The sequence below is a fragment of the Elephas maximus genome, chromosome 24 (assembly GCF_024166365.1).
Source record: "Elephas maximus indicus isolate mEleMax1 chromosome 24, mEleMax1 primary haplotype, whole genome shotgun sequence".
Classification (NCBI taxonomy): domain Eukaryota; kingdom Metazoa; phylum Chordata; class Mammalia; order Proboscidea; family Elephantidae; genus Elephas; species Elephas maximus.
In genome coordinates this window covers 26632289-26644952 of record NC_064842.1, presented here as the reverse complement: position 1 = coordinate 26644952, position 12664 = coordinate 26632289, and the positions used below count along the sequence as shown (strand labels likewise).

Genomic DNA, 12664 nt, shown 5'->3' with positions numbered 1-12664 from the left:
AGTAACATGTCATTTAAAATTCCAACACACAGGAATGAGGTGGATAATAAGAGAAGTAACTTATTGTATCACGTACTTTAGGTCCAAACATCAGTAGAATTTAACCTCAGAGAGAAAAATTCAGCCAGGAAGAAAACTATTAAAGTCATGGATAAATAAATTATGGCACCAAAAAAAAAAAAAAAAATACCGTTGCCGTTGGAGTCGACTCATAGTGACCCTGAAGGACAGAGTAGAGCTTCCCCATAGGGTTTCCAAGGAGTACCTGGTAGATTCAAACTGCCAGCCTTTTGGTTAGCAGCCATAGCTCTTAACCACTATGCCATCACGGTTTCCTAAATTATGGCACATGTATATACAAAATTCTGTTCAGCCATTAAAATTATGATGTAGACACGCATGTAATGACTTAGGAAAAATATGATAAAAAATAAAATATATGTTCCAATAGTATTATCCCAATTTTTAAAAAATATAAATTTGTAAGCATAGAAAAATACTAGTAGGGAATAAATTTAATTTTGACAGTTATTTCACTTGGGTAGTCTATTGTAGATTTTGTTTCTTTATTTTTTAATATATTTTGCAAGCTTTTTAAATAAAAAAATCTAACTTACATAATCATAAAAACTATGTTTTAAAACAACCACCACCACAACTAAAAACAACCAGATAATTTATTTGACATGTTGAAATGGAATTGCTGAAACACACATATACCATATTTTTATACAAATAACGTGCACCTTCTACTTTTGTCAACCGTGCCTTCTCCCCGTGAGGTGTTTTCATAAGCGCTGCCGTGCCACTCCTCTTCCACATGTTGCTGTAAAAAAATTAGGATAGTGTGTTTATAAAAATACCTCTCGGCTGGGAGGCTGTGGTTGGCAAATGCGCATTGTAGGAAGGTGTGCGTTATTTACGTAAAAATACAGTATATGTGTTTGTGTGTTGTGTATGTATATAATATATATACATATGTTTATATATAAAATAAATATTTATAAATGTTTTATTCTTTACCGTTTCAGTTTCAGTTAAACATTACAATTTCAGTGAATCTGTTTTTGGATAAAATAGGTAAAACTGGCCCTACTATAATGAATAAATAAAAAATACTTACATTCGTATGAGAAACATTGCAATGATAGTTTTAATTTTCAATGAACAGTTTAAACTATTTTAACTGCTATGAGTAGTTGTGTGGGTCTAAGTTACCTTCTCCACAAGTAAAAACTAGCTGTTTCCATTAGATGTTTAGATACTTACTTTCTGGCACTAGAAATTACGTATTGTTTACTGTGTATAAAAACCAAAACCAAACCCATCGAGTCAATTCCGACTCATAGTGACCCTCTAGGACAGAGTAGAACTGCCCCATAGGGCTTCCAAGGAGTGGCTGGTGGATTCGAACCACCAACCTGTTGGTTAGCAGCCAAGCTCTTAATCACTGTGCCATCAGGGCTCTGCTGTGTATGATGTAAATGTCATAATGTCTGCAATGAAGTGTAAGATTTGTTCTCTGCACTCCAGAAGTGTACATGGCAGGAGCTATGTATGTAAGTAGGAATGTAGCTCCAGTGTGAGAAGAGAGCCAAGAGGAGCCGTGGGATTCAAAGTAAAAGAAGCCCACTTTGGGTGGGTATGGAGAGTCTAGAGATTTGTGGAAGTCATGGCATTCAAAGTTGATCCTAAAGAATGTGAAGGTCAGAGACTGAGGAAGGGTACTATTTTCTAAATGTAGATGGTATATAGTATGGAAGGTGGTAATTTAGCAGAAATTGCTAGAATAAGGCTCTTTCTTTCTTTTTTTCTTTTATCCTTCCTCCCTCCCTCCCTTCCTCCTTCCCTCCCTCTCTCCTTCCCTCCCCCCTTCCTTCCTTATTTTTCATTCCTCCCTCCATCTCTCCCTCTCTCCTTTTCTCACTTTCTTTTTTGAAGCCATTGAAGCATTTTAAGAAGCAAAATGATCAAAACTGCACTTTGGGAAGAATAGTCTGGCAACAGAAGTAGGATTGATAAGAGTGGGAGAGCTGGGAACCCATGACAGGCGGAGGCTATTGCTGCAATCCTGGGTATTGCAACAGTAGCACTACCTAAAAGAGGGGTTGCCACTCACTGGTTCAGCAAATATTTTTGAGCACCTGCCATATATAAGATGCTGTACTGTGTTCTGAGGATAAACACACAGGTGCACATACAACACAGTTCTGAACTTTAATGAGCTTAGAAGTACAGCAGAGTAAACAGATACATGCAGAGCTAAGTATGTAATAAATTGAGATGAATGTAAAATGAAGACATATGGGAAGTATTGGGAGATGTAAACGTAGAGAGGAGCTGGATGTGGGAAACATGGAAGATAGAAAATTGACATGACTTGGCAATGACCAAGTATGGCACATGGAATGGAGTCTTATGTGGTGCTGAAGTTTCACTGGGTCCTCGGAACCATGTTGATACCACTAATGAAAACAAGAATTTTCAGAACTTGTTTGGAGAAGACCAGGTAAACTTGTTTAGGTACCCACTGAATGATAAGTTCTGGCAGGTCTTCAGTGGGAGCTATCTGACAGGCAGTTGGAAATATGGGTTTGGTGCCAGCAGAGAGAGCAGGACAAGAAATGATATATTTGGGGATTAGCTATACACGAGTAATACTCAGAGATCTGAAAGTAGATGCAACTGCTTTCAAGAAGGAGAGTGGAGAGAGAAACAGGCCTGAATACTAAAATGTGGAGAACCATTATACTTAGAAGGTTTTCAGCAGTGAATCTTTGATGAACATGGAGAACGATTAATTAGAGAGAAGGGGAAAACATTGCTATAGGACAGAATCCAAGGGTGGTACAGAGTTTCAAAGATTTAAGTAATCAACGATGCCACATACTGTAGAGAGCTTTCCCTGGAAGTAGACCGAAAAAGCTTCTTAGATTTGCTGGTTAGGGGTCATTGGTGAATTTCAAAGGAGTATTTGAATAGAGCAGTGAGGAAGTGCTGAAGAAGTATAGATGCACTGGACATTCTTAAGAGTGTTGGTAGTGAAGGAAGCAGAGAAAGGGGACAACAGTTTGAAGATTATTCATAAGTTTATTAAGACAGTATTAAGGAAAATATTTTTAGGGAAATTAGAGACCAAAACTTCATATCAAACTATATAGTCTCTACAGAAACTGTACCCAGAAGGTAGATGGCATAAGAGGGGGAAGAGATACATTTGTCTTTTTTTGCAGGCCTAACCTTCTGTATCTGGATCTCCCTCTATGTCTCTCTGGTGGCACTTGTGTTACTGAGGTGGTTAGGGAGCAGCTGAGGCTGTAAAGAAGTCATTTTTCCCTGACAGATTTCCAGGCGTTAAGCTGGAACAGGATACAGGGCAATCCTATTTTCCATTAAAGCAGAACATTCTAGGTCTGGAGTAATTTGGTTAAAACATAACCCTAGCATTATAAATTCAGCATCATCAAGAATATCTTCAGGATCTTTCCCCTGGTTGCTAGAGAGTGCCTGTAATAGATAGAGGGAGTTGCAGTGTGATAATTCTAAGATACAAGCACTCAGTTTAGGAGACAGACTCTCGTTGAGTTTGCATGCACAGCAGCCGGCAGCCATAAAGCCCAGCAGACGAAGCCACTTCAACATGGTTCCTGTCGTTTTTTGTTGTTTCTGTTTGTCATTAGAACGCAGAGAGATGTAATGCAATTCAGGGGTTTAGTGTCTGATTTTATGTCCAATAGCTACCACTTGAGTAGATCATTGTTTTCAAAAACATTAGCTCTGATAAGAGATTTCCCAATGTCTCAAATTCATTTGGACGTTTGTGGGAAAACGTTTTCTTGGCAGGGGTAAAAAATGCCCAATGTCATTACTTTTCAGTGATAAATTATTCCACATTGTTACCGAAGTGGGATATGATGGCTAAAAATTGCTGTAAAAGAGGTAATATTGCAAGTATGACCTTCTCTATCTCCTTTCCGTCCGCTCCGCCATGGATCACTTACCCTCACATAGTCTGTGTCCCTAATCCTGGTGAGCTAGGTGTTTGACCACTGCTGGTCATGGGCGAGCTTAGTCCGAGAGAGCAGGGCAGTGAGGACACAGACGTTATCGTTATATGTAGTCCCCAGGTTACGAACGAGATCGTTTCCTAAGTGTCTTTAAGTCGAATTTGTAGGTAAGTCAGAACAGGTGCATGCGGTTCTTAGTCTTATTTTAGTACAAGGAAAGGCTTGAAGCCTTTCAGTGATTTAAAAGCAACAAGTGAAGATAATTGTGATGAAGAATTTATTTCAAGAAGGGGCTTGTTCAGTTGTTTCAGAGGGATGGCAAATCTGCATAATATTAAAGGGCAAGTAGGAGTCGTCAGTAAGTCCCATATGAGTGACTGGGACTGCGTGTATTGGGAAAATCACACTAAGCGTGTGCCCCAGGCGCAGGCAAGCCTGTTGCCATCAAGTCGATTCCTACTCACAGTGACCCTACAGAACAGAATAGAACTGCCCCATAGTGTTTCCAAGGAGCACCTGTTGGATTCAAACTGCTAGCCTTCTGATTAGCAGACATAGATCTTAACCACTGCACCACCAAGGCTCCAGTGGTCTGCAAATGGAACATCAGTGCTAGGCTTCAGTAGGTACTGGCTGTGCTGAGCCTCTGTGAGCTCCAGCTGGTGTGGGCAGATGTGAAGTTAATGTCATTTGTAACATGTGTGGTTAAGTGCCATGGTAGAGATATGAAATGGCACCTAGGGGCAGCTAGGAGGTACTCCGTTTCAGCTTGGGATGGGAGTGGCGAAGGGGCACTGGGTGTTAGGTGAGGCTTCTTAGAACAGACACCTGCTGAACTGAGTAGGAAGGAGTGTAGAATGGAAATGAATAAAGAATATTCCTGAAACGACCTGCAAGGAACAGATAGGACTGAGGCTTGCTGAAAAGACAGAACAATAGCAAGTACCTCCCAGGCTCTGAAGTCTGATTTGAGGGTTAGTTGGTGCCAGTGCCGTCATGCTGAATGTTGGAGGAGGGCAACCATATTCGGTATCACCTATTGCTGGATACCACCAAGGGCACACAGACCGAGGCGCTTACTCTAGAGAAGACCAGAAATATGTTCCACTCAATCATTAGCATTAAGAGTCCTTTACATTATCCCATTTGTAATGTTTTCCTTAGAGTGATCATTGGTTCCAACCCTGTTTCTACTTCACCGCTTTCAAATTCAGCGGTTCAGTGGGTGTTTTGGATGTGTGTAAAGGGTGTGATCAAGGTTGGAAAGGAAAATTCAAACAATACAATATAAAAAAAAAACTTAAAGTAACATTTAATTACTAAAGCACCATACGTTTGTTGTTACATAATGCCCATAAAAAAAAAAAAAAAAAAAATCTAGAGCTTCAGTGGTACATCTGGGCAGATAAAATTAATTTTTTTTTCCTTCTGGTTTCTCAGTAGTTATATTCTTGTGGGATTCATATAGATCGCTTTTATATTAATTAGCTTTGCTTTCAATTTTTTTTGGTTTCTTATAATATGTGCTTTTTTAACCATGTTTGTTAAAGATATGCACTCAAAGACTCTTTCTTTAATATCTTTACTCCACGTTCTGCTCAGAGAATTGATTCTTTCTGCGTGACGTCATGTTGCTTTTTTCCGGCTCATATATCAGCTGTTTATTTTTCTTTTTTCTTCTTTTTTTTTTTTTTTAATTTCTCCCTATCTTTTCTACCTTCCCTCCCCCCTTCCCTTTTCTCTTTTGTTTTTCTTTTGTCTTCAGCCTATTCTGCAAACTTGGAGTTCTTGTCAGGCATAGGATTTCACTGTTTGGTAAGGAGACCCTTGAAAAAATACTAGCATGGCCCTCACCTGGTTTTCTTTGCCATTTCTGCACCGTGTTGTGTGCGGCTATGTTGCATGGGTGCATGGTTGCACGGCTGCATGCATGGTTTTCATAGGCCAGGATGCCTCTAGGTTGTTTATAAGTTGCATTATCTCTGGTGCAATTGAGGATCGTAACCTTTTAAAATTAGTCCAAAGCACAATTGAAAATCAAAAGGTTGTGTTATTAAACAGCAAATGAATAACAATGGCAGCCATATTTTATTCCAGAGGGTTAAAGCGAAACTGGGCCGTTGAGTGTGTTGGATTATCTCTGATAGATCAAGTGACGAGCTGTGATAAATTGAAATTGCTAAAATGCACCTGTGTTTTTAATGCCCTTGACTACAGATACGCATGTTTGCCGCATACCAGACATGGGAGCTTCCTAGTAGAGACAGATGGGCAAGAGAGAATTTTCTAGCATTTTTCTCACCCCAGAGTCTGCTTTCGTTTCTGACAAATTAGGTAGCTGAAGCCCATGTTCCTGAGCACCCAAAGAGCAGACTCTCCCTTCCACACACTTTTCCCTGCTGTGGGGCTTTAGCAGTCAGTAACGGCTGGCAGAATTTGTGTTTTACACTTTCCTGCATCTGCTTCTATTAAGCACCAATGCAAATTTTAGCCCTTTTGCTCTGTGGGTTCTGAGATGCTGTTGGGATAATTTCAGTTACAAAACATTTAGTGTGTCGATAGCGATGTTATAAATCCATTTTCATTTACAGGAAAAATTAAGGGTTGAAAAAGATAAAGTCATTTCTGCAAAAACCACAGTGAATAAACTCAGGAATAGGCTTATATGCAAATAGCTTTTAAGTTCTTTACAATATTGCATTTATTGAAAAATGATCGTTGCTGGATGTAATTTGTAAATGCTGTATTTGGTTTCTGGTATTATTGTTACATCCAGTAGTTGATACTATGAAATTTAACAATTAAAGGTTATATTTTATGTATTTCTTAAGTTTTTGTATTAATGTTTCAGTTATTTAAAATTTAATGGGGAAAGTTTCTGCAGAATAATTTTCACTTGACCGATTTTTGTTTAACTTCTCTTCAACAAAGATAAATTTCTATGAAAATTGTTCAGACAAGATTTTCGTGTGTTCTTTAACTTTCACATAAAAAAAAAAACTTTCACATAGTAACGGTGAATTCAAATATTCTCCGTTTGTCTGCAGAGAGAACTCTAATTAGAACTCTTTTGAGGAGCCCATTTCTCAGCTGCAGTTTATGCATTTTTGTTAATGAGAATAATGCTATTTTCTGTTATTCTGTTTACTTGTTGTAGATTCTTGACTCTGTATTGTATATTTAACTGTAATGAAAACCCTATGGAGTGCAGTTCTACTCTGACACACATGGGGTTGCCGTGAGTTGGAATTGACTCAAAGGCAACTAATAACAACAACCTAAGAATAAAATAAGAAAGAATTGAAAGTCGAGGTTAGAAAGAAGGACTTGGGTTTTGTGCATATGAGCAAAGTAAAGGCGTAAAAGGATGCATATTAACTCTCAATGTGTCAGAAAGGTGGAGTTGGAGACAAGAAGGAAGCATTAAGACAAGCAAAGAAGAAAAAAATCTTGTCCTTGTGGCTGTAATCGTGGTGGTCAGGGTTTGATGCCTAATAGAATATGTGTTCCAAGTTGGCTGCCACATTGGAGCTGTATCTCCAAACCTTGTCTGTAGTTGACATGCATTTCTGATATACAAAGTGAGAATTACCAAAGCTTGGACTCCTGTATTTGTGTTTATCCTTTCTCTACCTTAAAATATTTTCTATACATTGAAGTAGGGCACACAGCCCAAGGTTTATATACTGAGATCAGTAAATAGTGTTTATATACCTTATATATTCTTTATGAGGCATTTACATAATTTTATTTCATCTGAGGGAAAGATAAGGTTTTTGAAAAGGGGAATGAGCTGTATTCCCCACCAAACAGGAATTAAAATATCTGTCAAAAAAGAAAATAGTATCTTGTTTAAATTTAGGCTTCTCAACTTGAATTCTGGAATGTTTGCTAGTGATCCATTCATGTATTTCTGGAAATTCAGTTAGGAATGAATAGGACCTAGACAGGTTGACAAGTGATAAGGATCCCATTTGCCATTTTCAAGGACCCGTTGTTGATTAAAGAAATATTGCTTTTAATCGCATCATCTCCCTCCACTTTTGCTAACTGGAAATTCTCCTTATTAAGGAATATATATAAGCTCTCCTCTTATTTCCTATTTAAACTTTTCAGTCATTTTTAGAGCAAGTGGAATCTGGTAACTAAGACTCTGATAGACCATTGAAAGAACAGGGATGTTGGTGGCACAGGTGTGGGCATACCAGGCTGATTTAGGGCTTTATTTGATAATAAATCTAATGCCTTAATGGCTTTCATTTTTTTTGCATTTATTCAGTAAACATTTATTGTGTGTCTGCTATATGCGAGGCATCCTGTCAAGCTATGAGAATAGAAAAATCATGATGTCTTGACCTCTTCACTGCCACCACCTGGGGCCAATGACAAGCATCTTTCTCCTATGCTACTCCAATAGCCAACCTACCGACCATTCTCTCAGAATCCCTCTTGCCTCCCTAATCTGTGCTCCACAATATTCCCATGTCCCCAAACACTAGTCTGTCACATCGCACTCCTGCATACTCAGTGACTGCCCATTTCTTTTAGAATAAAGGTCGGAATTCTTAGCATGGTGACATAATATTTCACAGTCTGTCCCCTGTGTACCATTCCATCCTCATTTCCAGCATGTCCTCTCTTGTGCGCCATGCTTCAGTTTAACTGGCCTTCTCTAAGCCTCTTGAATATGTTATATTCCTTCCTGTCCCAGGGTCTTTGTATGTGCCTGGGATGAGGGCCCCATACTTAACACTGTACTCTTTAACCCTCTCACCTATAATAGAGTAAACTATTCATCCTTCAGATTTCAACCCTAATATGAGTTTTCAGGAAAGCCTTTGCTGACTTCCCTAATTATAACCCTACTATAATAACATTTTCATTGTTCCATGTACCTTTGCTTCGTATCACTGATGTTTTATGATTACTCGATTAATGTATCTCTCTCACACAAAACTCTCAGCCCTTGAGGGCAAGAACCCTGTCTGGTCGTGCTTATTGCTGTATCACCAATGCCTAGCCAGGAATCTGGTACTTAGTAGATATTTTCCAAATACCTGCTGGATCAGTGAACTAATCAGGTCCTGTTGTCAAGGAGCCTATGGTCTAATAGAGAAGATAGATGAATAAGCAGAGAATTACAGCCATGAGATAAGTACTTTGCATTTGCAAGTTTCTTTACAGTGATGAATAACCCAAGCTTAATTTTTTGGTTTAAGAGATTATTAAGAAAAATATAGAAATATTCAATTAGCCCACAATTTATGAGAATCAATTTTTTTTTTTTTTTAATTCCTCAAGGGGTTCATGAAAACACTTAGGGCACTTACATTGAAAAGGAAGTAACGCATAGTTAATGACTCTTCAATCATGTGGTGGTTGAATTCAGCCAACAATGATCCTTTTAGCTCTGGGAAACATGCCCTGTCTGAAAAGCCTGGCACAAAATATTTATCATTTGCAGGCCTTTTCCACTTTCCCATTTTCCGGTGAGTTTTTAACACTCTAATGTGATAGTAAATCCTCCAGAGACTCCCCAGAGCTACTGGAGAATTTCCTAAATCGATGATAATGGAGAGACTTAGGAATGCCTGCAACAAAGCTAGCGTTTTGTAACATAACTGAACATCAAACCCGAAGGCATTGCTGTTGAGTGGATTCTGTCTCACAGCAACCGTACAGGACGGAGGAGAACTGCTCCAGTGTTTCCGAGGCGGCTGTGATCTTTACCTGAGCAGACTGCCACATCTTTCTTCCAAGGAGCGGTTGATGGGTCCGAACTGCAGACCTTTTGGTTGGCAGCTAGTACTTAACCACTGCACCATTAGAGCTCCTTAACTGAGCATAGTACTCTGAGATTTCTTCTGTATGACCTGGCAATGCCCCCAGAACTCAGCATATAGCATGACTAATACGACTCCAATAGTAGCTGCAGGAATATCGAACAAAATAAGTATTATGTGTTTAAATGAAACAGTAGCTTTTGTTAAAATATCCTCCCCCAACCCCCGCCAGGCATGTATGCCTAATTTTAACCAGTGCCTAAATCTTAAAGTTATGTTTGGAAGGTTTTTTTTTTTTTTAAGTAAATAGCCATGCAATATGGTACATTCTGCCAACTGATCAATAACTTAGTGGATTAAGTTTTTGTTGCTATTTACAATATCCCCCTTAAAAGCCTTTTATGCATGTATTTCAGTGGTGTCTGCAGTCTTGTGTAAGGGGATATTAGAAAATTAATACATGTTCGTATTATCCCTAACAAGGTTCAGATTGTGCTTGTGTTTTGAATAGGATAGGCATAATGAAAGGAAAGGTGTTTAAAGTACAAAGAATCTCGGAGGATAGTGTCCCCCCAAAAAACAAACCCGCTGCCATCAAGTCAATTCCTACCCATAGCAACCCTATAGGATAGAGTAAAGCTGCCCCATAGAGTTTCCAAGGCTGTAATCTCTACAGAAGCAGACTGCCACAACTTTCTCGGGCAGAGTGGCTGGTTGAGTTCAAACCACAGACCTTTTGGTTAGCACCCGAGCGCTTGAACCACTGTGCCACCAGGGCTCCTTTGAGGATAGTGCATATCTAAGAATTGAATATCCCATCAAGTTGAGAATTTAATGGTTCAGTCACACACAATCTGCTACGCTTTGCTGATCATTATTATTCATGACTACAGAGCCTTAATGTCCTTCTCTAATTTAAAAATTCTGTAGTCAGGTGACAATACCCAAGGCAAGGTTCCAGGATTTAACTTGTGTTTTTATACTATATAAAAACATATCCTATTTCTTATAGACAGGTTCAGAAATTTCAGAATCAGACATCTATAATGAAAATAATGTCAGAAGATAAGAGTAAAGTGATACAGGGATTTCTTTCATTTACTCATAGCATTATGGAGAACTTCTTGACTTTGGGACAAAGAAATAGAAGAAGGCATTATCCAAAATGTGTTATCACTTTAACTGAAATTTCTCACCAAATTAGGGAACCAAATAATTTTACTATTTTCAGTATCACAGTCTTCCAAAGTAGCAAAGTCATTTTCATGTTTCAGTTTCTATCCCTTTATAATTTTGCCACAAAATGAGATCTTTTAGCATTATTTTACTTCACATTATTAATAAGGATTGTTCTAAGATTAATCATTTCTTCAAAGAAAATATATAATTAGACATTGTGTCAAGCAAGAGCCATGCTAGAGAAGTCAAGAACGGCTGCCATTGCTGCTTCCAGTAGCAGTCTGAGAATCCTCAGTTATCAGATCTCAAGAAGAAGTGGTACCTGGTATGTCAAATTTGAGGCATCTTTGAAAGTTCTAGAATTGTGGAAACCTTATGTTCAAAGCCGCAAAACAAGATATTTCTCACTAAAGCAGCTTTATTTCAACTGTGCTTATGTTATTATTTAGATTTTTATGAGTTCAGTTACAATTAAAAAAAAACCTCAGTGTTCTTTCATTCTTAGAATCAACTATGAGCTGTGATTTAAATAGCATACCTTTTGTGCATACACACACACACACATACAACCTTAGAGTCAAATTGATGTTTCTTAAGCATTTACGTGTTTTAAGGTGTTGAGAGGTCCATCTGAAGACGAAGGAACTAGTGTGTACCTTGAAATGGGGTGAGCTGATGTGGTTTTCAGACTATTCAGAGCAGTTGAGCAATGAAAGTAAAGAAAAGCTAATCATCCCTTAAACATTTTACCTCTGACTACACTGTCAGTGGCCCTTTTTATACTTATTAATAGCAAGATTGATGTTTCTGATTATGGTGATCTAATGTAGCCTAAAGAAGGACAGTATTTGGATTATACTTATTGTATTGAAAAGCCTTGCTCACTGCATGCTTTATTTCTTTAAGACTAACCATAATTTTAGGCTTCTTAAATGTGCTAATGGAATCGATGCTTTGGCTTGGCCTGCAAATTAAGATGTTGTAGGTTCAATTAGTAAATTTTGCATTCCTTAAACTTCATTTTCCACCCTTTTTTTTTTTTTTTTTACGTGGGCACACTGAGACGTGTAGGTTCATGGAGCTTACAGTTTATTACTTCAACAGTTACAGAAATTTCATATTCACAACATACATTTTGATTTTGATCCACAGAACTTGCCTGGTCACTGGGGCTGCTTCCTCCTCCTCTTCACATCCCACAGTCAGTCCACAAATGTTTCCTGAAGTTCCTGCTGTAGGTCAGACACTCTTCTAGGTGCTGGGTTACATCAGGGAACAAAATGAATCAAAAGCCCAACCTCACAGGCTACTGTGAATGGATGTTGAAAATATCCCTGGCAACCCATTTGGAAAAGGGCATGGGTTGGCTCAGCACAGAGTGCCAACACTGATAATCTACCATAAGAGACAGTCCATGGGATGGGAAAGGGACAGAAAAAGCGTTGTGAGTTTTAGGGCGACATTGAGGGACCAGCAACTCTGGGTGCCGAGTAAGAGTTGCATAAGATTCATACACATTGTAGGGTCCCCTATTCCTCACAAGCCTTCTTCTTCTCGTTTTCTGAGCTGGATCCTCTTTATTTTTTATGCCTTCAAACACTGGAGGCCCTGGAGCCTTTTCTCACCTGTATTTCTACTCACTCTGGGTGATTTCTTTCAAGCTCTTGATTTTTAAAATTATGTGTTCAACGATGT

General features: G+C 38.6%; 1 protein-coding gene across 6 annotated transcripts in view; it reads left to right on the top strand.

Annotated features, from left to right (window-relative positions):
- Window positions 1-12664, top strand: part of RYR2 (ryanodine receptor 2) — a 750192-nt gene that overhangs the window by 597440 nt on the left and 140088 nt on the right. For all 6 annotated transcript variants that reach the window (XM_049868553.1, XM_049868552.1, XM_049868551.1 and 3 more), the window contains one exon: window positions 5773-5822. In XM_049868553.1, the coding sequence (XP_049724510.1) occupies window positions 5773-5822 (50 nt within the window). The remainder of the gene's footprint in view (window positions 1-5772; window positions 5823-12664) is intronic.